The 25,672-nt window shown below is 41.6% G+C and overlaps 1 protein-coding gene across 2 annotated transcripts in view; it reads right to left on the bottom strand.

The window, feature by feature from the left end:
• The window catches only part of GLG1 (golgi glycoprotein 1), a 65,070-nt gene that overhangs the window by 17,936 nt on the left and 21,462 nt on the right, over positions 1-25,672 (bottom strand). For both annotated transcript variants that reach the window (XM_079988367.1, XM_079988368.1), the window contains exons 2-12: positions 24,592-24,624; positions 22,540-22,626; positions 16,147-16,362; positions 15,436-15,639; positions 14,755-14,826; positions 13,751-13,934; positions 9,657-9,871; positions 5,624-5,745; positions 5,121-5,222; positions 3,440-3,593; positions 1,691-1,828 (exon numbers count right to left, since the gene is read on the bottom strand). In XM_079988367.1, coding sequence (XP_079844493.1) covers positions 1,691-1,828; positions 3,440-3,593; positions 5,121-5,222; positions 5,624-5,745; positions 9,657-9,871; positions 13,751-13,934; positions 14,755-14,826; positions 15,436-15,639; positions 16,147-16,362; positions 22,540-22,626; positions 24,592-24,624 — 1,527 coding nt within the window. The remainder of the gene's footprint in view (positions 1-1,690; positions 1,829-3,439; positions 3,594-5,120; positions 5,223-5,623; positions 5,746-9,656; positions 9,872-13,750; positions 13,935-14,754; positions 14,827-15,435; positions 15,640-16,146; positions 16,363-22,539; positions 22,627-24,591; positions 24,625-25,672) is intronic.

Genomic DNA, 25,672 nt, shown 5'->3' with positions numbered 1-25,672 from the left:
AATAACGCTTAATAGACTGATTGGTCTATAGTTAGCTGGCTCAGTTCTGTTTCCTTTCTTAAATATTGGAATGATGATGGCTAAACCCCAGTCCTCGGGGATAATAGCCGCTTGATTTATACTAGTGAACAAGGCGGCTAGCACAGGGGCCCACCATTCAACATTTGCCTTAAGAATTTCTGGTGGGATATTGTCAGCACCCGGGGCTTTCCCTGATTTAAGAGATTGAATAAGGCCAGTAATTTCTTCTGTGGTTACAGGGGGCCATTCCTTGCCAAATTCACTTGAAGCAGGAAGCAGAACTGGGGCCAGTTGATTTGATGAATATAATGAGTGGAAATAGGCCTCCCATGCTCCAGCGGGTATAGAGTATTCGATTTCAATCGGGGAGTCTCTCCAGCTTTTTGCAATTGTTTTCCAAAACGTGGCAGAATCTTTCTTTTGGGAGGCCTCCACTAGGCACTGCCATTCCTTCCTTTGTGCCTGGAGCTTTTTCTTGTTAATCAAAGCTTTATAACTGCGTTTTAACTCAAACCAGTCTAATGGTAGCGAAGGTAGGTTGGCTGATCTATAGTTCCTGTACTTATCCAGTACAGGATTCTACCTGGAAAGCTTCCCTGTTTGAAAAGATAAGAAGCTTGGGATTCTCCCCGCAGATCTTAATAGCGGCAGGATATGAGAGTGCCAGAAGTCAAGTGCTCCAACGCATTAGGGACATAGAGCTGCAATGTCATATGGGCAAAATGGATAAACATGCCACAATTAGAGACTTTGGGAGAGGGTTCTCACCCGCAAATTATCTGGCTGATTTACAAATACCTAAGTACAGACACTCCTTTACCCTGGCCAGATTCAACGTTCTGCCCTCTGCCCTGTTGTTAGGCAGATATGAGGGCAAACCATATGAGTCACGTGTTTGCCCATGTGGCTCATCGGAAGTGGAAACAAGTCTGCATGTATTGCTGCACTGTAGTTATTACGAGGACTTACGTCTGACCTTTATTGCCCCAGTTCTACAAAAGCTTAAAAATAAACCAGAACTCCTATGTATGAGAGCCTTGGTAGAAGATAAGGTCCCTGAAATTACGATCAATGTTGCCAAATTCTGTGTAGCTGCTATTAGGCGCAGGAAACAAGAGCTTTCCAATGTCAATATGCAGGTGAAGGCAAATATTTAATTTTATTTATGCTGTCTAATTTTAAATTGTTGTTATGACCTAATCTGTATTGAAATTGTCCTTTGTTCTTCTGGTGTTATCTTTTGCTGACTAGCTGTACGAGTTAATCTGGTCTGTGACCGTTTAATAAACTTTGATTTGAATGTTTCACCCCAACCAACACCACACTTCTGCTATGGACTTTAAAAGTGGTGTTTAGAGACACTGCAATGCAACATAACCCCTGGGATCAGCAAGTCACCACTCCAGGTTGCTCTAGGTTGGATAAATTGGGACAAACAATGCTTTGCTTTCTCCTGATGCACACATGGGTTTAGTGCCTTCCCTTCACTAATTAAGCTAAATCAAAGCACAAAACGCAATACAGAAACTTTTGATCATTAAAATTTAGTAAAATTCAAAAATGTTTATGAAGAAATAGCAGAACCAGGGCATTTAAAGTGAATGTGTTTTGCTTTCTAATTTATACAACAATTTCAACATGAGATTATTGGTTTAAATTTTTGAGATACCTGTCCAGTCTCTGTTTTCTCACTGCACCACTTCCCCAGATCTATCATGCACTTGTCCTGGAGAGCTGGATCCAGTTTTACATCCAAGGCACGCTGGTGTAGAATTCGTTGTACTTCTGCCCTGCATTCCCGGGATAGCTGCCAAGAACAAGTGTACAAATTTGTTCCAGATGAACAACCCCAACTGCTCAAATCTGGGAAGGAAGGTGCTCTTTCCAGCATTAGTAAAAGTAAAGTTCTCTTTATGCTATGCTTGGTCACCTCCCACACAGGCCCAGAGCAGGCCTCCCATGCGGCCCCTCCCCTCATTTTTTTAACCTTCCCTGCAGCTTAGATGGACAAGTCCCCACATCCAGACAGAAGGTGTTTAATTGAAGGACAAGTCTAAACAAGTTGTCAAAAAGTGAATGAGATACTGTGGCATCACGTGTGTGGAGGGGCTGGCTTGCTGTTTAAGAGAAGAAGCCAATAAAATACAGACAAACAAGCCTAGTGCTAGATTGGTAGGGATAACCTCAAATCTCCAGGCTAGCAGAAGTCAGAAGGATCTGCTAGAGCATGGCAAGGACTCTTTGGGGATTTAAAATTCTTGGTACTCTGAAAACGGTGCCAGGGACAGGCAGTTGTGCATGGCATCCTGCACAGATTTTACTACTGAAACCTAAAAACTAATTAGACATAGCAAGTGGAGACCCACCATAATTCATGTTGGCAGAAAAAGAAGGCAGAAAAAAAGGAGAAAGGCACTACTCCATTTTTCTCCCCCACAGGGAGAATGACTTGCAGAGCAACTGAGCAGCTGCCAAGTCTGCTCAACAGTTCTTTCCTAAGCAGGCACAAAGCAGCAACCAGCCACCTTCTTACTTCAGAAGGTGGGAAGGGGAAAAGGTATGTGGGTATCACTTAGGCTGCAGAAGAAGAGGCAGCAGACTGTCCTCTCCTCCCCAGCTTAAGTTTATACACTGGAATACAAGGCCAGGAAGTCATGCAGTGCACCTTTTTCAAGGTTTCACTATTTCAGGCTGTGGTGGGAGGTGATGTTTCAGAACTCACTTCTCCCCAACATGCTAGTTCTGCCTGTGGAGAAAGTTTACATGAGGGAAGCATTCACACATGGACTCCCTTTTTCTTCCCACAGCCCCCAAGTCTGAAATGACTCAACCCAGCAAAAACTGCACTCACATGGATTCCTGATTATGCAGCTCAGCTCATCACCAACCACATTCTAATTACCACCTACAGGATGCTGATTATTTGTCTGGTGGTCACAACTTCACCAGCCATTCATGCAACAAGCCACCTATTTTGTTTCTCCACCCTTCACATGAAGAGATTTCCCACTATATTCAGCACTGACCTCAGCTACAAAAAACAGAGGCAAGACCACATACCTTAGCTACAAAAGTGTTTTCTGAGGCTTCTTCCTAAAGGGTTTTAGGGGAATTCCTGCACTCCTGTCTCCAGAGGCTCAAACATTAAACCCCAATCTCAAAGGGTTAAAACAGAAGCACAGGGGTCTCCATTTGTTATACCTACTTAGTTGTCACAAAGCATCCAGGTGACCTGTAGAGTGGACTATAGTTGGCTTGCCTCCATGCTTTCCCCCAGTATAACCTGTTCAGTTTCTCTGCTGCCTTAAAGAGATATTCAAAGCTTACATTTGAAGCCACAGATAAACTAGCACACACCCCCAAATCACATTCATTTTCCAATAAAGGAGGACTGCTAAAGCAACTGACTGGTGCCTACCCTCCTCCCCTGTTCCTCTGTACGATAGGCATGTCTGTACAGGCAGGAGAAGATGGCCCCAGGAGGAATCATCTCACTCGTCTCATTCCAGCCGCGTGTATGGCAAAGTCGGGATGCATCTCCCTGGCACTTGCGGTAGAGCACAAGATCCAGTCTGTCAAAGTAGAAGAATCAGTGAAGCCACCATGAGGTTCTAAAATGCCCTTTCTTCACACACCTAAGATTAACAGCATTTCACTTCAACACAACATTTCACCTCTAGAATGTAGTAAATCAGAAATGAAAACCTTAATAGGCACAGGTCACTCGCAACTTGCACAGGGGTTATGTTCCAGGGACAGTGCATATACTCAAAAACACGTATAGTCAAATCTCTCCCACATGACTATCCTTACCTTCTGGAGCTGTTGTGCTGAATGAGTCTTATAACACCCACGCCCCCAGGCAAGGCAAAGAGTTTTCCACAAGATCTCATGGGACTGTCTGAGATTATTCAAGATCCTCCCAGAGCCCAGTAAGCAAGTCTGAGAGCTTAAAAGCTCTTTTTGTGCTGGGAAAACAATGTGCAAAAAGAGTGTTTAAGTTCTCAGACGTCCATGCATTTAATTTGTGCAATTTCAACTGGTCAGCCATCAACTGCACAAGTTAAATGCACACAAGTTGCGAGTCACCTGAGTAATAAAACTGAGACATATTTAAAGTCTCGCCAATAAAATATCTGTGTTTTTTTACTGCAACCAATTCCAACTGTGTAACAGTTTTGCAGTTTGAGATTTTAATATAATTATGAAGATTTTCTGTAAGCCACTTGGGGCTATAAAATTTTACGCAAATGTTAAAGTGTATTGGTACACATAAGAATGTGAACGTACATAAGAATTTTGCTCTTAAGGAGCAAAAACAATTTAAACCCTACACTAGAAAGAAATATGTCCTCATGAGAAACAGGCCCTATGCTCTTATACCAGCCAGCTAACTGTGGTCAGCTGGAGAAGCCCTCCTAACTATCCAACAGTTATCATACTTTCATTTGGTTTCTATGCAAACTAAAGTTTTTAAAAAGCATAGTGGCACCAGTACTTTAGAACACTGTTCCTACTGTAATCACAAAGGCCTTAAGTGTGTTTAGAGAATGTCAGTTAGCATTAAGCCATTTGTTCTGTATTTCATGTTTTTATAATCGTATAATGTTTAAACATAATTATAACTTGATGGTGTTGTACATCACTACAATTTTTTCTTAATGAGCTGCCAGTTCATAAAACACTATTAATAATACATAAGTACAGGAAACTTTACTTTTGACACAATGCTTACACTGAGACACCCTCCATAGTTAGGCGGAGGCTGAAATTTGGGGTGAGAGGGCATTATCCTGTGGTGCACATTCAATATGAGGCAGCTCTTGAAGGTAATGCCCAGGCCAGAACCTCTACCTTAATTTGTCTCCCCCTCCTGTAGCAGGCATTGACAGAAATTTGGGGAATAACGGTTGTGTATAAACATCAAGTACTCCAAGTTGTGAATGAAAATAACTCTTTCTGAACCTTTAGCTAGTGACTAGAGAATTAAAGCCACCCATGACCCCACAGTACAAGACCTTTTTGACCCAACTGCTGCTGCTAGAAAGTCCTGCAACAGAACTGCAGGGCCCCTGAGGGTCCCCATGCCCAGCACTCACTTCCAGTCCCGTGAGATGAAGTACTGGAGCTCCAGGAGCCTGTGCTCACAATCTTCCACCATCTTCTCTGTATACAAATGCTCCATAAGGCAAGAGAGAATCCTATGGAAAGAAAGTCATGTTATATTGATATATGCAATCTTCAGGAGCCTTCATACCAGACATTGCAACAAGGAGCATCTCACTGGTAGGAGGGGAAGGAGGTATTTGTAGAAAGGGGGAGCTGAGTAACTGCATGCTTTAAAGCACATGTGCTTCTCCATAGTGGTCTACCTTTGGCCTGTACTTTCCCACAGCTTGCATTTGTAAGGGTGATGAGAAGCTGTTGCATAATAAAAGTCTGCCTGTATGCCCACAAGAAACCCTTTCACCCCAAGTCAACATCTCTCTTTATGTAAGAGACCATCTGAGTCCATCTCTTCCCCCAGGTTTAACAGGCTTCTTTCAGCCCAAGCTAAAACAGCAGTAAACTATAGCAAAAGCAGGGGATCTCCATCACCTACATGGGGTCTCCAGCACGGATGTGCTTGCAGGCTGTTTGTATCACTGATTCGCAGGCTTCGTTCAATGCTCTGTCAATGCGGTAATCAGCACCAGGGTCTGCCTCCTGGATTAGAGTTTGAAGCTGGAGGAGGAAAGAGAAGTGGGGGGAAGAGTTTAACAACAATGGCAGAGTAGTTCAGGAAGTTGGTTTCCTGGCTTCTGTTGCTGGCAGAACTGCAAAGCTAACCTCAAGGGATTCTGCCCCCTTCCCATCTCATTTCAGTACCAGCTCCTGAAGTGGAGAACATCTTTCAAACATTCCCATGGATGTGAACTGCTCCCTCCCACACAAAAAGGGCTAACCATTTGCCAAGGAAAAGCAGCCTTTGAACAAATGATTTATCTTCCAAGACCAAGACCAGTTAATGGCAAACAGCTAAGATGTGCCAAATGGAAGAGCATTCTCCCTTGTGTATGACTCAGCCAGAACCAGAGTTTTTATGTTGCTGTCACCTCATCTGCATCCAGAAACTGCAGGCATGACTGAGAAAGCCAAGGTGTCAGGTCATCCCTGCAGCATGGGGCAATCCAGACATTTTGCAACTCTGGGGACTTCCCTGTTCTATTTTCAGTATCCAAATGACAGTATACAGAGCTGAATTGTGCAGCCAGCCACATCACCAGGCCTTCTTGCCACTGAAACTGAAGGGGAGGAGAGCCAAGAGAACAGCAGGAGCAGGAGGATCTAATCTCCCAAACCCAGAACCTCTGTCATGTACATGAGCAATAGGGGCCTTCCCGAGAAAATGGCACAGGGGCCTGATGTAACGAAGGACAGCCTGGGACTAGGAACATGTGCCTAGTGCTTTTATTTGTGGTGGGTGGGCGGTGAAGAGGCAACTGTTGAGACTGAGTTGAGCATCATGCTCATAAAGGTATACTAGCAGAGAAGTGGTCTTTCAAGGATTCAGACTCCACTGAAGCATGACTTGAGCAGCGCAGGGAGACTTATGCAACCCAGGTTGTTTTGTTTTTTTGCTAAAGCAGCAGCAGCATAAAGCAGCAGAACTAAATGGCATCTCACCACAAAGGCCTGAGAAAAAGCCAATGGAGCTTAAGAATTCCTTCAACATGTAACACTCACTCTTGGAAATTAAGCTCTACAAAGTTGGAGGAGCAGAGAATGGGCAGATTTCTGCACTGATTGTTTCCTAGTGGAACCCGTAGCCTGGGAATTAAGCCAATTTCAAATTTAGGAATCCGTTTACATCACTGATCTTAACCTCAACTGAGATGAATCTAGTGAAATGCTGGGGGTGGGGGGCATGGGGCAAAGCCATTTATTCATGTGGCCATGGAGCCATCACAGACCACAGAGCCTTTTTGCTCCCCTTGACAGAACCACAGGGCAGCATTTGCAGATATCGGGGCACTTCCCATTTCTTTGCAAGCAAAACTCTTTCCAAGAAGCCAAACTGCCAGGTTGCATCACACAACAGTACAACTGTACTTTAGCCTTTCCCCACCAGCACATGTTGCAATGCCCCCCTCAAAGCCTATCAAGTAAAGTGGTGTCAAGTCTAGAGGAGTGTTTAGTAGCATCAAAGCCCCAACTTCACTGTGTAAGTATACACATCAAAGCAGTCATAATGCTGAATTGAGGCTAAGCTGCCTGGGGGAAATAGCCATGTTCTAACAATCTGTTCCTGCCTGGGAAACAATTATCCTGCTCTCATCATTTGAGGTGGAAGATCCCTGGAATCTAGCCTGACAATCACACCAAGCCATCTCCAATATAAAAGAACAAGCAAGCACATGGCCTGATGGGCTTTCTGATTTTGTCTCAGGCAATCGTCAGTGAGCTATGCTGGGATCAGCATTGAGAAAAAGGGAAGGGTTTTTTTTTTGGGGGGGGGTGAGAGTGCCAATGTCATTAATCATGTGCTTGGGCTCCCCCAGCCTCCAAACTATAAGACTGTCAAGCTTTTTAGTGCATTTGCTATTGGCAGCAGTCAAGATTAACACAACCAATTACATAAAAACAAGGATGTGGTAGGAGGGTGAACATAGCTCCTGCACAATACTACTCCAAAAATGCTACCCAACAGTGAAGCCTGAATAAATCATTCAGAGGAAAAATGAGATTTTGAGGAGAAAGATCGGCAGCATTGGCAAGTAAGGCATGGGGTGGATTATCAGAAGCCATGAAGTGAAGGAGAGAACAGGGCCAAGTAAAAAAGTCCTATGTCTATACAAAGGTCCCAATGTTTATGGGCCCAGAGGCACCTTTTAAAGTATTGTCATAGGCAACAAAAGTACCCATTATATCAAAGAAAAGCTAGCAATACTCAGAAACATCCCCACCCAAAAAACCCAACAAGCAAATCACCTATACCCCACCGAATAAGACAAAAAAGTAGGCCCCCTACACACACCAGCCAGAAACATCATAAAAAAAATTAAAAGTTGGTGTCCACAGGTGCTGCATTGGGGAGCCCAGGCTAAACTAGTGGAATCGGCCACTTTGTCCCAATCTCCTTCTGGTTTCTTAGTTTTAAGTACACACTGACTCTGCATCTTCAGTTTTTCATCTACAACAATAAGGGCTAGAATCTTACTATTCAACACACAAGTTTTGCCTCTATGCAGTGACTGGTGCCCGTGGAAGGGAAGGCATGAATCTGTTTTTATGCAATGGGATAGAGACTGAGCAGCCACCATACATTCTTGTCTGCCTCAGTATATTTTCAGAAGAATGCAAATATGTTCTGACCATCACATGTTACAAGATAAAGGCTTTTCTTCTTTTACGCTTAGATTTGTTTTAGGGAAAGTAATTAATATGAAGCTACTCCAAATTCCTCCCAAATGCATACAACAATTCCAATGCATGCAAAATGAATTGTGCATATATTATGAGAAGCCTAAGAGCTGGAGAGAAATAGTCACTGGTCTCCTAGTTCAATCCAATTTTCTTCTATCACCATGCGTATCCAACTCCTTACACTAAGTTGTTCCAGTTCACGTTTCCCCCCGAAGAACTTAAGAAGTCACATGGGATTAGGTCAAAAGCTTTGCTTGAATTAATATGTTATGCCCATTACATTCCTCTTGGCTACTTTACAAAGAAGGTGGGTTAGCCTGGAATAACATAACAGCTTCTGAGTTTAATAGCCTGAAGCTACCCGAAAAGCCTTTTTACAAGTAGTTGATAGAGCTTTTTAATCAGCTCTAGCCAACTGTTTCATTGGGATTCCCCTAAATGGATGTTGGGGCTTTGAGGGCTAAGCCTCCCTGCAGCTCCCACCTGCATCCCAACTCAGGTCTTACTTCAGCATCAGCCCACAGAAGCTAAAAAAGTGGGCAGGACACACAAGAAAATTCTTCTGCTCCCAGTAACGTAGAGTCCATTGCCACACATTCTGTTCTCCCAGGGAAATGATTCAGGTATTCAAAAGAGAAGTATTACTTTGCTGGGTCAGACCAAGGACCATCTAGAAGAGACCTCTCCAACCTGGTGCATTCTAGATATTTTGGACTACAGGTGCCATCTACATGGCCATAATGGCTAAGGCTGATGTGAATTCTAGCCCAGAACACCCAAAAGCCACAACGTTGAAGACTGCTGATGTAGTCATGCACTCTGTTTCCAACAGTCACAACCCATAGGCTTCTGAAAGCTGTTGACTATAGCCTGCACATGTTTATTCCTAGCATCTGGTATTCAAGAGGTAGGGCTACTTTTAACACCAAAGTTCCTTGTGGCTGTTATGGCCACTGGCCACTGAAAGACTCCTCCATGAAACCTTGAGAAGCATCGCTTTGGATGGGGAACACATATATGGCAGCCGAGTGCTCTGAGAAGCATTTATTTAGGAGACCCAAGCTGAATCTTTGGATTCTCTGAATGATGCCTGAGATTCTTCCTTTGGCTCAAGGTGCCAATAAGTCAGGCTCTGGTTCAAAATATTAAAACCAGCTGGGCAAAAATGAACAAGATTTCAGATATGGGGGTTGAGACTGTCATGAAAAGGCTCCCCATGACAACCTTACCGACTGCTGGCAGCTGACTCCCAAGTTCCCCTTCTCTCCTCGCACAACTTTCATCAGGCAATGCAGGGTGCGGCCCTTCCGATGCAGTCCTGAGCAGTGGTGCTCAATCTCACTGCGGCAACCAAGGATGATCTCTGGGCTCAGTGAAAAATCTTCCATCAACATGCGCCGGTAGTCCAACATTTCTCCCTGGCATTCACTGCTCACTTGCCGACCTAAGGCACACCGTAGTAGATACAGGTTATAAGACATCAGCCCAAGGGACACTGAACATAACCAAGGTACATGCAGCCCCATCAGTGTGACCAGTGCCATTCTGCTTTTAAAGATTACATCAAATGACACACCGAGAAAACAAATTCTATGCAGAAATCCAGAGCTAACTGGGAAGGAAGATAGTGCCAGGCAGCTGGAATCCCTAAAGAGCCACAAGCACTACTGCCATTAGCTCTACCATTTCAGAGCTATTTTGCAGCCTCTCCTTATCACAGGGTTGCATTCTATTTCTTCACAGGCAATCAGAGAAAACACCAGGTTGCACTGGAGTGTGCATTGCAATCAGAACTGTGCCTCCTCTGTGCACATGTGCACAATATCCTTTACAAGAACACCAGTTTTAATCTATTGGATACACTGTGCTTGAAGCATGTGAGCAGCAATGGAATAAATTGCCAAAGCAGTGAAGGGGAAGGCCAGGGAGAGAAAAGGAGCTGAACAAGACTTCCAGGGATCAATGATAGGTCTTCAGTGATGTGTGCAGCTTGTCATCCTTCCTTTAGTCAGTAGCAAAAGATACAAGGAGAAAATATTCTCATTTCTGAGTACTGTAACTTGATTATATTGATTTTGACTTTCTTCAGCAGAGAAGTCAGAAAAAATTGACACTCAACACAAATATTTTCTATCTCAGGACTAGCAGGGTGCTGGTGGTGGCGCCCACTGCCTTTTAAGCCTGCCCTGCGTATATAAAAGAATGCTGCCACACATTTCTAGACTACTTCATAAAGGGATAATAACTGTTTTAATTTAGAGAAAGATGCCTTAGCAGTAGGTTTAACAAACCACAGCAGGTAGAAAAAACAGGTCCTTCTGGACCACTAGTTGCCTATCCATCTATTCACTGGTGAGCAACCATCTGTCTGAGGGCCATTTTATGCAGCCCCCAATTTCTCCTGAAGCTGTCCTACCCTTTCATTTGATCAGAGTTGTTGCCTTCCTTCTGGTTCATTTCCTCCTTCCTTTCCCTGGCTCTTAAAAAGGTGTTTCCTTTTCTTTTTATGTAGTTTCAATACAAATGAAAGGTGCAGGATTCTGCTTGATAAACTGATATTGTGTGTGTGTGCGTGCGCACGCACACACACACACACACACACACACTGCTTTTTTCCTGGCTGCATGGTTTAAGGGGGAAAGCTGTATAAATGAGTATCTCCATCAAACTTAGTGGGGTTTATTTCTGAAAAGACCTGCATAGGATTCTAATCTGCAGTAGCTATGATAAAATTGAAGCAAGGGCAGCCTTTTCTCTGGATTAGCAGTCCAGAACATGTTGTCTTTGCCTCTGCTGATCATCAACTCCACCAACCACCAGCATGCGGCTTCCAACATATTATTTATGAGGAAATGCAGGACTTGATTATTTTTTTAAAAAAAGGTTGCCCACCCCTGTGTTTAATAATGCTTTTAGAGCTCTGCAGGTGGGGGGAAAGAACACCATAACCTGAAAACAGAGACTATCAAGATCACACACTGCCAAATGCAACATGCTGAGTTTGCAGAAAGTGAACCACAGCTAGAGAAAAACACCCAGCTTTACTGGATATTCCCCCAAGGCCACCTGACCGGTTTGAATGGAATCTCAATGCCAAACCATCAAGCCAGGGGGGAACTCAAGGGGAGTCCCACACTTCTCCTCAGCTATGTCAAGCAGAAAGATACTAACATTTACTTTTCCTTTGAAAGAATAAAAACTATGAACATTAACTTTAACATCTTTAGTGAATTGCTCAAAAGCTCCCTGGTGTAAAGACTTGAGTGTGGTCCGTCACAGCAGAGAAGTAACTAAGCAAATAGATTGTCCACAATATTACCCATTCAGAAAATGCCCAAAGGCATGAGATGGCTTCTCCCTTGGCTAAGGGCTATTCAGCGCAGAACAGCTTGCAGACATGGCCTTGTGCTTTGGAAAAGGAGCCTGTTCTGCCATTCTCACACTCAGATCTGCCTGACCTATCAGGCTTCTAGAGGACAACAGTGGAATGCACTAAGCTACGCTTGACACTACAGACAGAAACAGTCTTCAAAGCACATGTCAGCAAACCCGGAGCCCTCAGAGTTTTCCATACAGCCACATTCCATTTCACTCCCTTCCTCAAATTGCTGCCTCCCCAAATTCATGCTCCCGCAAGCCCATACAATGCCTTCTCCATGTAAATCACACTCCCTCTGCCCCTTATTACCAACACAATTGCTTGGCAAGCTGGGAAAAGCATGATTGTGATGAAGATGATGGCACATGGAAGGAGGGTAAACTCTTCCTGTGTTTGTCTTTCCCATGGAGTGTGTCTATGTTTGTGTGAATGGCCCCAACCATCACTGGCTCCAGCCACACCTACTGGAATGGAGCACCTGCCACTACACTTGGCCCTCAACAATAAAAAGGATATCCACCTCTGCACCAAAGGGAGTCAGTCTGTTACAGCCTAAATAATGTATATGTGTAAATCAATTAGATTCAAATGTAACTTTGAAAATATGAAGTTGGTGTTATATAATAGCTATAGCTTTTATAGTTTAGAGGTCTGTCCATCTGCAAATACTAACAAGTTACATTTAATAGACTGATGTCACTGAGAACCCTGGGGAGCCAGCTGTTGTGCAGATAATAGTGAACTAGCTGGATCAATGGTCTGGTATTATGGACACGTGTTTTTTTGTCAGTGAATTCTGCAGCATGTTCTTGGCACCATAAAGATGCTTTAGTGGTGGATTTATTCTGATTTATTAGTTGTTCTGCAATGCCACATTATTGCTGTCTGGAGGAGCTATAGCACAACAAACCCAGTACAAAAACAAACCCCACCACCAACATTTATGGTATGAAAAGTTCTGGGATTCAGCAGAAGTTCCAGGACATGCACTGACTGGAAAGTAAGCATTTGAATACCCCAAAACTTTTGCAGGTGCCAAAAGTATTGAAGTGGAATCGTTTAAGACTGGCCTGATAGTGTAAGCGCTAAGCATGCCCTCAGTGGCTACTGTTGTTTTCTTCTAACCTAGAAGAAATGCATGCTAGGAACACATCAAAGAAAGCTGACTTGCTCTGTTGCTCTCCAGAGAGATGGGATTAATCATGCAAGTGTAGCATTCTGATTAGAATCTGGGTAAGGCCTAATAGTTCTGATGGCTGTGGTAAATCTGTGCTTGGGCCGTGCCACTTCAGACTGCAGATGGGGCTCAAATGATGAATGATCCCCCATATGAAACGTTCTCTGCAGAAAGGAAAACTAACACATCTGAAAGAAGAATTTTAACCGTGGCACACTCATTTTCTAGGTATAGGAATTTATTTTCACAGGGGAGCATGCCATCAAGTGAGCCGCCACCTGCAACAGCAGTCACAGCTGTCGTCGCTCTCCATGAGAACTAAGCCCATGTTGTATTATGGAACGGCAAGATAGAGAATACAACAGAACAGCTAGACCTTCTTTCTCCTGGGCAACTGTGAATGGTCTGCTGACATAAGACAGGCAAGCCCCTTAACTGCTTCACTTAACTGTCTGACCTAGAACCAGCCTCATGCAAAGAAGCAAAGGTGGCAAGCTGAAACATCAAGTGTCAAGGCTCAGGGAGAGGAGAGGGAAGCAAGGACAGACAGAGAAGGTGTTGCACAAGGGAGACAGGGATGCAGAACTATGGAGTAATGGATAACTAGCAGAATCCTAATGCCCAAAGACATTCTCCAAAAACATTCTTTTGCCATGTCCATTTTCTTTCAATAAAGCCCTGAAAATCTCACATTACACAACTTTTCATTTCACAAATTATTTATCAGATATAAGCAATTGGAGGAATAAGGGAAAAATATATCTTACCTCTATGCACAGCAGATTCTAAACACATTAGCAGGTAGGATAGTCGGGCCTCTCGGGAACGAGGAAGGTTCTCTACATTACAGTGGTACTTCTTTAAATCACTTTTGCAGGACTTTGCCAATGAGTAACTGACTTTGTAATCTTGTGCAATCAGCTTTTGCCTGGTAGTCAATGCATCACGACACTGAGGAAAACAATCAAATATCTTGTGCTACTGATCAAGGGAACATCAAGGGAGCATTCTTTTGTCACCCAGAGGTAATTTGGCTCACACTGGACAAAAGGAGTAGAACAGAAAATCCGCTGGCCTTGAATTTTCAGAACAAGCCACTGCTAGAAATAGAATACATCGCTGCTAGTTTCAAATGCATCACTATTTCTAGAAAATCCAAGGCAACCTACAGCAGGAGGAAGGGAAATAATCGTGGGGAGCAAAAGTGCAGAGTTCTTAAAACATTTCAACCACAAGCATAGCTTGTCATTTCAATTTGCTATTTATTGCTCATATACTGCTCAAAGCGTTGAGGAAGCAATGGGGCATTACACCTGGAATAATGATCAATAAAATGCTTTGTCTGCACTTTACTCAGAACGCCGTCTCTCAGGAATGTAACAACATATCTCAAAGAAAAACGCACATGCCTTTAGAGAAGGTAACAAAGCAGCTCTCCCTCCTCAGAGATGCTAATTCTTATTGATGCAATTTAACTGCTACCACACAAGGCAACTCTGTAACTCAGAGATGGGAAGTTCATCAGCAGGTCACAGACAGAGTTACGGCTACCTTTAAAAACACAGCTCTGAGCCTATGCACAGGATTCCATGAACTCTTCCACCCACCACACCCTGATGAGGCAGGAGCAGACCAACCTCAGATAATACACCATATTGTGTATTAAATTGTTTCTTATCCATCGCATGCTGTAAATAAATGAGGCGACCAAGAAGCAGAAGCTTTGGGGTCAAGAAAGATAGTGGAATGGCCAGGTGAAAGAGGCACATACCTTTTCACTCATAGAGTCTTCAAACTTGTGGTTAAAGAGACACTTGTACACCCTGCCTTCCCCAGCCTGAGTCTGTGAAACAGAGCAACAATATTGGTCATGAATGTCATATGGAAACATATTAGGAGGATCCTAGTATCCATAAGGACCTCAAACCAAAGGTACATGCAATTATCCCCATTTTACCCTAACAAAACCATGAAATAGGTTAGGCAACATTATTTGTTTAAGGCCACTCAATGAGAGTGATAGCTAAGTGGCTATTAAAACCCAGGTTTTGTATCCCACCAAGTTTTATTCAGAGCAGACCAGCTGAAAGTAATGGACCCATTAATTTCCATGGGTCTTCTCCACATATGCACATCTCTTCAGTCCAACTTCAGCATTCCATTCTCTACATCACACTGGCTACATTTTACCATAGGCCAACATTTTGTGATTTACAAGTCCTCTATCATTTATATATGTTGTGCATGCTCATGACTAACACTTCCATGCATATTTCTGAAATGAGTTCAATATATTGCCTATATTATCTGTAGTGCACCTTTGAGAGATCTGTTCTTGTATTCCTTAATTTGTTACATGTAGGAGCATTAACTGAATGACAAGGCGAGAGGGGAAAGGGTGGGGAGATGGATGCTAGTCCAACGGGAAGGACGATGTCAAGCAACAACTTACGTTCTCACAGAAGCGTTCCCGGTCATCCCGGCAGGCAAAATATAAGTGCCGATCCAAGTGGAAATCATCCGAGGAGAGCTCAGCTACTCGGAGAATAGCCTTTTTGCACAAGTCTGAGACCTTTATTCGTGGCTCAATCTCTTCTGCCTCCTTTACCAATCCTTTCTCCAGGCAGGCCACCACCTCTCCTTGAGAATGGACATCCTGAAAGAAGAGAAAGAAGCTAAGCAGCAGCAAGACACACTTCCATCTAGCTCTTTTCTGCATGTTGCATTAGGAGCCTACAGAAGCATGTCTTACGTTGAAAGAACATGGTTCAGTTCAGTACACCTGTGGTCCTGAATTTCTGTCCTCCACCCACCCCAAGAAAGTCTGCAGCTGAAAACACCACTGTATCTCAATAAAATACCTGAGCCTGAAAGAGCATGCAGTTGACCTAAATTTGAAGGTACCCTCAATCTACCAAAGGCTAAAAGCACTTTCCCAGGGTGTGCCCCTTCCAGAAGACAGCCCAGATTCACTCACACAAGAAACATTCCTTCTGCCTAGCACTGGTATAAAATCACAAGGAGATAGGATAGTAATTTAAAACGCTGACCATAGAACGTGGTCATACTTCAACTGGCTTCAACATTGATTCTAATGAGACAATATCCTCTTCCCTCCCACCTCCAATTTAATGGACATGAAATCACTTTGTAACAGAATTACCTTTTCTCCAAGACGAATGCTGCCACACTTCAGGATGTTAATATCACTTCTGCAGTCATCCATGAAGCCACAGATCAGGCGGTAATCACTGAAAATTATGGCTGTCATTTTGGTGATGTACTGGTGACACTGGTATTCAGTGATGTTTCCTCTGTGATCTACCAAGCAGGACACCAAGTAACCTTTCCCAACAGGCTCATCAGCACACTCTTTGATCTGTCCAGAAAGACCCATGATGAAAAGAAGCCTGTATTTCATTTGGCATTTGCAGATCATTTTATTTACTGCCTACTCAGGGTGTTTCTCAATATAGATTTTATAAAAACAATGACACCAATTTTAAGAAAAGGGGATGGAAAAGGAGAGCCAACTGTTTATTCCCTAAAGGTCCCTGGAGAATGGAAAATGTGGGGTGTCAACCCTCACACCTCACCCTAAAAGCAAAAATGAACATAATTTTTGCAAGCTCCACACTAAAAGGACCATGAAAGCAAGCTGTAATCACTCAATAACTTAAGATGTCATTGTTAGACTCTACATACAAAATACGGTGCTCAAGGGCAGTCAGGAGTCAGTCTCAAATGTAGCCAGGGCCTGTATCATTCAGTTACTTGAAAGCTGTTTTGGATTTAATCTTCTGGTAGCCACTGTAACCACATGGCTGTAGTAGCTTAATCCAATAATAAAGGTCAATCTTCCACATTCAGAAATAGCTGCAAGTGACATAGCAGTATTCCTGCAATCTCTCATGTATGAGGTGTAATTACAAATGGCTTTTTAAATCAGAAAATAAAGTGCAGTCTGCAGTTTTCTCCTTTGAAATATCAGCATGATAAAGACAACTAGATATGAAATGGAGAAAAGCTGCTCAGGGCTGGTATTGGAAACCAATATTCTGAGCATGGTCTTAAATAGAGCAGGGACTGAGGCACTGTGTGCTTTTTCAGAGGATCAAGCTTTAAGTCAAGTTTACACAATCCATCAAATTTATTACATTCTTTCCTCCAAGAAGCTTAAGACAGTTCTCTCTTTTCATCTTCACAGCAACTTTATGAGGTAGCTCAGAACTAGACCATGTGACTGGCCAAGGTAATTCAGTAAGCTTCTGGCTGAATGACAATCTGGGTTGGGATTTCCCCATCCTACTGTGACAATCTACCGACAGTTCCCACCCATCCCAAAATTTTGGAGAAAATCCTTAAAAGCCATTGCACATGTGAGTAGAAAAAACCACACACGACAAAAAGAACTTTGGGTAATTATTCATTTGTTGCTGGCTCAGCTCAATGTTACTCTTATGCTGCTTGAACTAGTTAAACAGGCTGAATATTGTTAACATTAATTTGAGTGGATAATGAGATTACGTTTGAGTTTCTTTGGAGAAATAGGCAATATAGGATTTTTTTTAAAAAGCAAATAAATTTCAAGACCATCCCCACTGGTCACCTGTTTACAGAATGCAACTAGGTCTGAAAAAAGCTAGGTCACTATGCTTGGAATCTGAGCACTGATACATTGCTCCCTCTCCCTCTCTTTCTCTTTTTTAAATACTTTATGTACACTTATGTGTCATACTAATAAACAATAAATAAAACAAACAAACATGTAATACCAAACCAGAAACATACAAAGCAAAAAAACCCCACATAAATACAGCCATAATAACAAAAACTACAGACAAGAATATAGATGCTATATTCTCCTAAGAAAAAGAAAATATTCACTTCAAGAAAGAAGCTAAAAAGAAATGGGGTTAGGAAAAAAGATGACTTCCAGCTAACTCCATGTGGTTCATTCTTCTCATATCACTGGTTATCTGTAATGATTAAATTTTGGAGAAACATTTTTATTACCTATGAGATTTTTATTCTAAGCTAAGCCAAGTATAATTCTGGGAATCAGTTCTCTTCATATAATTTGTAAAGACTTCCCACTCTCTCCTTATTCTCTTATTTGAATAGTTTCTTATTAGACCTGTAAGTTTAGCCAGTTTGAGGTATTCTGATAATTTCAAAATCCATTCTTCTTTCATTGGTACTATAGTACTTTTCCAATGTTTAGCAATTACTATTATGGCTCAGTAACCGCATATAAAAATATTCCTTTATTATCTTTTGGGATGTCTGTTGTTATTAGGCTCAATAAAAACATTCCTGGTTTCTTTGGGAAAGTAAATCTTAGCATTTTCTTTAGTTCATCGTAAATACTGTGCCAATTTTTTTTTTTATTTTAGGGCACGTCCACCACATATGGAGAAAGTTCCCTTCATTGTGATTGCACATCCAACAGTTTCCACTGGTATTTTTTATATATTTTAGCCAATTTCAAGGGTGTGAGATACCATCTGTACATCATTTTTAAAAAAAACATTCCTTTATTGTGTAATATGCTGTAAACTTTATGTTCTTTTCCATAAATTTCCCCATTTTTCTCATTCAATTGAATTCAATTTAACCATAACCTCTTTAACTTCTTCGTCCTTTGTGCCCATTTAATAATAATTCATACATTTTGGACAGATTTTTTTCATCATTTGTGATCAATTCTTTATCTAATTCTGAGATTTAATATCATATCCATTGGTTTTTTTATATTTTTCAAAGATTGCATTCAGTTGGTGGTACTGTCTCGCCAGAGTGGTGCATGCTCTAGTTATCTCCCGCTGCAATATCCTACTGCAATGCGCTCTATGTGGGGCTACCTTTGAAGGTGACCTGGAAACTACAACTAATCCAGAATGCGGCAGCTAGAATGGTGACTGGGAGCGGCCACCGAGACCATACAACACCAGTCCTGAAAGACCTACATTGCCACCCAGTACGTTTCCAAGCACAATTAAAGTGTTCGTGCTAACCTTTAAAGTCCTAAACAGCTTCGGCCCAGTATACCTGAAGGAGCATCTCCACACCCATTGGTCTGCCGGGACACTGAAGTCCAGCGCAGAGGGCCTTCTAGCAGTTCCCTCACTGCGAGAAGCAAAGCTATAGGGAACCAGGCAGAGGGCCTTCTCGGTAGTGGGCCCCTGCCCTGTGGAATGCCCTCCCATCAGATGTCAAAGAGATAAACAACTACTTGACATTCAGAAGACATCTGAAGGCAGCCCTGTTTAGGGAAGTTTTTAATGTGTGACATTTTAATGTACTTTCAATCTTTGTTGGAAGCCACATAGAGTGGCTGGGGAAACCCAGCCAAATGGGAAGGGTACAAATAAATAATAAATAATAATAATAATAATAATAATAATAATAATAATAATAATTGCAACCAGCTTATTCCTGTGCCTTTGTTTCATACTTCATATAAAGCTTTCCTAATAATGTGATTTAAAAATGCCTTATGAATTTTAATTTTATTGTAGCCCAAATAACCATGCCAATCTACTATGTTATCTCAGCCCTCAATGTCCAATAATTTGGTATTCTTTAATATCATTCAATCTTTGAGCCAAACCAGGCAAGCAGTTTCATAATAAATCCTAAGATCTGGCATTCTAAACCCTGTTCTATCTTTGACTTCTGTTAGTAATTTAAACTTAATTCTGGGTTTTTTTGCCCTGCCATATGTATTTAGCCAAGAATCTGTGCCCTTCTTTAAAGCAGTTGAGGCCATTGGGGATCGGAATGGATCCTCATTTTTGGTAAGACGACCATTTTGATTGAAGATATTCTTCCCCACAGCAAAAGTTAAATTTACTCCAGATCTCTAAATCTTTTTTAATTTCTTTTCATACCTTTTACATAATTATCTTCTATATAAATTAATATTTTTCATAGTAATCCAAATTCCTAAATATTTTGCTCTATTTGTTACTTTAAATCCTGTCTCTGCTTCTAAATCTGCTTTCTTGTATATGTAGATTTTTCACCGTGAGTTTTGTTTTCTCATTATAGTGGTACTTTGGTTTACAACCATAATCCATTCTGGAGGTCCGTTTGTAAACCCAAACAGGTTGTAACCCAAGGCGCGCTTTCGCCAATGGGGCCTCTAAAAAAAATTGGTTTGTAATCCAAAAAAAAAGGATTTTAATCCAAAAAGAGGTTGCTAACTGGGACACGCACTTCTGGGTTTGACGTGTTTGTAATCCAAAACGAATGAAATCAAGACGTATGCAAACCAATGTATCACTGCATTAATTTTGAATACTAATAGTTGTCCAAATTCCTTCGTTTTTTCCAGTGTTGCTCAAATACTCGCTAGTGGGTTTTCCATTGTGATTATTAGGTTGTCTGCAAAGGCCCTAACCTTATAAGCTTTTGCACAAGAAGATCTATCCTAGGATACTGCTTTTAAATATACTTCTAGGACTGTGATAAATAGGAGGGATGATAAAGGGCAGCCCGGTCTTGTTCCCTTAGAGATACTAAAGGCTTCTGATGTTTCACCATTTATAATCAATCTTGCTTTTATTTTTGGCACTCTGTTGTTTATGAGAAATTTTTCTATTTTAGTTTCCTCAATCTTTTCTGCTTTGTATAAATTTTTATAGTAATTTACAAAACTTTTTTTTATTTTTTCAGGGTCATTTGTAATTTCTCCTTTATCTATTATTCTGCTTATTGTTTTGTCTTTTTGTTTCTTTTTAAGTAACCACGCTAGCATTTTGCCTGCTTTATTTGCTGATTCTGAAGTTTTTTGTTTGAGCCATTTAATTTTATTTACCACTTCATTATTTAATAGCAACAGAACTCATGTGTATTTGGTCCTATTCAAGGTGCGTAAGTTCAAGGGGTATGATTTTGGGAGAGGGAAAGGGCTGCTTCTGTACTTTACAACCATGGAGACATCTCTCTCAAGATAGCTAAAAAGGGAGAAGCAAAGCCAATACGGAGCATAGCCACTTTTTAGTGCTTGCCCAGGTGGCGCTGTGGGTTAAAGCCTCAGCGCCTAGGACTTGCCGATCGAAAGGTCGGTGGTTCGAATCCCTGCGGCGGGGTGCGCTCCCGCTGCTCGGTCCCAGCGCCTGCCAACCTAGCAGTTCGAAAGCACCTCCGGGTGCAAGTAGATAAATAGGGACCGCTTACCAGCGGGAAGGTAAACGGCGTTTCCGTGTGCGGCTCTGGCTCTGGCCAGAGCAGCGATGTCACGCTGGCCACGTGACCCGGAAGTGTCTCCGGACAGCGCTGGCCCCTGGCCTCTTAAGTGAGATGGGCGCACAACCCCAGAGTCTGTCAAGACTGGCCCGTACGGGCAGGGGTACCTTTACCTTTACCTTTAATATTTAAGAAATCTAACTGCATTTGCCGTCAACACAATGCTGCCTGTTGTTGTTTTTTGTTTTTAAAGTACTGTCGACCTAAAGCTGAATTTATGGTATGGCACACAAAAGGAAAGAGTATAAGGGGAGGCAGCACTAGGATGAACTGCTTGTCAAACAGAACAACCTTCTCAACTTAACCTTGAAATAACTAGAGCAAATCACAAATACCTGCAGAAACACTTGTTTTATTTGTCATTTATGCAGGGTCCCAACCACTACACAGCCAGAATATCCCAATTATATCTAGTCCATTTGTTTCAACCCTTGACTTTGGAAATGAACCCTTCACAGATTTATGCTACATTCTAAATTCCATTCCTCTCAACCTAGCCAAAAGGTCCTACACTAGGTACAGGTGACAAAGCCTCACTGGTAAGCAATATCCCTCCAGATTTATTTTTTCCTTTAAATATGGCTATGTATGAAGATTTCCAAGTCTTGCCATCACTACCTTGAATCAGGAGAGAAGGAAAGCTATGAGTAGCCCTCAGAAAAATAGTGCTCGGAAAACTGCCTCAATGGAGCAATATTCAGAAAAGTGTTTTACTGGAAAATGCATCAGTGCGCTAATGACCTGAAGGCAAACACTTCCAGCAATTATACAAACAATTATGAAACTGTGAATGACTGAAGCTCTTCAAGTAAACATAGTATTACTTTTTTTAACTTTAGAATTTATGAGCACAGTAACAGTGTTACAATGCCACCTTAGAGACTACATTTTATAGAGTTTTCAGAGGATGAATGAACAATTCTAGGCATTTTCCTGAATCCTGAAACTCCCAGGAGAGGATGCAGTTGGCATACCAGTTGGTACTTTGATCCACAGACATCACCTGTTACTCTTCCAGAATAGATTTCTCTAGTGTACCTTTCTTGCTAGCAAGTACAGGATGGTCTAGATCTACAGTAAAAGTTGGTGGTCCACCCATTCCATCAATTCAAATAGCCTTAGAAAAGTACAGAACGAAAGATCTCACGGCTTGCTGCTGTTCTGTTATGCGCTATATAAACCATATTAATAATTCTCTATTAAAAACCCTTTTGATATATTCATTTCAACAAGATTTCAATTCTTTCTTATTTAGAAATAAAATGAAGATTACTGCCCACCACCTAATCTTCCTCAGCCTTACCTCTGATATGGTAGACTTGCAAACCTCTCTAGCCACTGATTCAAATTTTGGATCTGTAGTCAGGTTCAACTTGTAGTTCCACAACAGCTGGGAGGGAAGAAACACAATACTGTTATTTTTCAACTGCAGGAATCTTTTATGAGCCAGACTTAAAACAAACTAATGATATCTTTATTGTGGTTTTGAGGCTGCTTTGTGCAGGTTAAAATTTAAATCTATGTGAACACAAGCCAACCAACGCATTTCCTGCACAGCACTTTTCATGTGATTTTCAGAAACACATTAATATACTGATGCTCTGACATATGGAGAATACAGAACTTAGGGAAGCATGTGGTGTGTAAATCTCATTTTTTAAAAAAATCAAACGAGAGCTTACTTCTATGGCTCATAATCATGAAGAATCTCAAAACAAACAGAGCCATAATTAGTGGAACTTGAGATTCTGTGCTTATGACAGCACCCATGGCCAATCAGTCTTCTCCATGCCATGCCATGAGAGCATTCCACTGCAGAGAAAGTTAAATAACCTATCTGTACCCCTCAGTTTGTGTGTGTATGCGTATTTTGATTGTTATAGGCTAGAATGTTAGAATTCAACCAATATTTGAAGAATTAACAGAAGGTGCCTGACACTGAATTTAGCAGTGTAAAAATACATGCTAAACTTGATTTTATCCTGATCAAGGAATCATCTTTAAGAAACAAAGACAGTCGTGACCCATCAAGATTGGCCATCAGCAAAGCAAAAGCTGTGCCAGCCACAAACAGGAGGGGATCATTAGTAAGACAAAAGACCAATAGTTTTGGTTTAGGATTACAGTTTGCCTGTTAGAAGTGAACAGGAAAAAGATGTCTGTTTTACAAGCTTGGGGGAGGGGGAGCGCAAAAAAAAAAAGGATGACAGTCTGTTTTATAATGAAGGAAGGGTCAGACACAATGTTTGGGAGCTCTTTGAACTCAAGGCTGCAGTAATGGAATGAACAGGACTGTCTTGGGATGTGAATGCTCTGAACTCCCTCCATCTAGGCTAAGATTGTATATATGTGTAAATAAACCATGTATCATAAAGCTGCCACCATCTCTGATGTGCCTCATTGTCCAAAACGAAAAACAGACCCTGGTAAGCATGCCTGGTACCCCAGGGATATAGATATAGGTAGAGATATGTGTCGGTGAATAGCTGTTTCGGGTAGATGAGTGGAACAGGAGGGAAGAGACTTAAAATGCCCTGTCTACCCAATTCATTGAAAGAGTCATCCTATTAACCGAATGTCCTCCAGTCCACTTTTTACTTTACTTTATTTATTTTTTAAGTTAACCATTCTTCATCTAAAGGGTGATGTATAACAATATTAAAATATAACAACAGGGAAATATAATCCACTCTAAAGTAAAAACTAAAAGGGCAGCAGCTAAAATGCAAAAATGAGACCTAAGACAGATGAAGTCACTTTAAAATGCCTGGGCAAAAAAGGAAATCTTAACTTTGCACCAAAAAGATTGTAATATCAGCACCAGTTTAACAAGCTGGGGTGCCACTGAATAGTATCATTTTAATTAAGGCATTCTTCTGCACATAAATAAGCCCAAACATCATACTATCCTACTTGACTGGATTTAGTACTTATGTTCCTATCAAGATGGTCACAAAAAAATCTAAATTGTCTATATAGATCACAGAGAAATAAACAAACAGGAGCCTTTACTACTTAAAAGGAGTTGGCCTAGGATCCCTGAAAGAAGCCAATTTGCCAGAAGCAAATGTTTCAAAGTAATAATAAATGCCACTTACAGCTCCCTCCCTGTTTTCTTTAAAAGGGCTTTAAATATCTGGTTTTATTAGGATTTTAAACTGTATTTTTCTCTTTGGCATATGGCTTCTATAATTGTCTAATTATAAGTTGTGAGGTGCTGCTCTTTTAAGGTTTTTTTAAAGATATTGGTTTTAAATGTTATATTTATTCTAAGCCACCTTGAAAAAGTCAGAATATAAATCACTGAATCAATAAAGAAGCAAGTGCCAGCCCTACAGAAAAAAAGCACACTTACGTGGTTGCAGTCTGATGAGATTTCATTGTCCGGCTGGAAAAAGAAAGAAAGGGACATTAATTCTGAGCAGGTCATGTTGCACTGTATTCCTTCCACACGAACAGGCACAAACTATTGTTTCAGAATAATGTGCATTATTAAATAAATGATGAAATCAGACCACAAGAGATTGTCAACTCACAGATTAAAGGCAAATTTATCTAATCTAATCAATCTCTGCTGCCCAGGGAAATGGCCTCAACTGAAAGGCAGCAGTCATAGGATGTTTTGCTTTTTTGGAACAGTGGTCTTGTATTGCTTTTGCAATAGTGTTATTTCATAAAGCAATGAAGTGTAGACAAGCCAGAGATTTATAAGGCACCCTAGAGGTTCCATCAAACTAAAGCAAGTAGAATTTAATTCATGAAATATTTCTCATGACCTCTTCAGATCATAGGCCATCCAGAATTTTTTTATCCTGTCCATGGGTCACAGTTCACAATTAGGAATTACAATTTTGAAGAAAAGTGCTAACAAAACCCTCATGAATTTTATTTTGCTCCCTTTGGAGCAAAAGTCCAGAAGTTATCAAGTCTCCGCCCAGACAGAGTGGAACGGAATAAAAAGAGGCTGTATTAATTGCCCTCCACCCAGGCCTGCCTGAAAACTACCACTCACAGCCATAAAAGTCTCTGCTCAACCAGAACTTCCATCAGAACTCCTCTGGCTGCTACTTTTCCACTTAACACCCTGCTTGCACATCACAAAGTGCCATATTTACACCATTACCCCTTCAAATCCTTCTGCAAAACCAATCTTTTTTGTACAGTGATACCTCTTGTGACATTTGCTTCATGATGTTTTTTCAGGTTGCATCCTGCGGCAACCCGGAAGTACCAGAAAAGGATTACTTCCGGGTTTCGCCACTCGCACATGCACAGACGCACAAAATGACGTCACGCGTATGCACAGAAGCTGCAAATAGCGACCCGCGCATATGCAGATGCACAGACGTGGGTTGCGTTCCTTTCAGGTTGCGAACGGGGCTCCGGAATGGATCCCATTCACAACCAGAGGTACCACTGTAATATGTTTAGATTAA

Source organism: Podarcis cretensis, assembly GCF_951804945.1.
Source record: "Podarcis cretensis genome assembly, chromosome: 8".
Lineage (NCBI taxonomy): Eukaryota > Metazoa > Chordata > Lepidosauria > Squamata > Lacertidae > Podarcis > Podarcis cretensis.
This window is presented reverse-complemented; position numbering and strand designations above follow the sequence as displayed.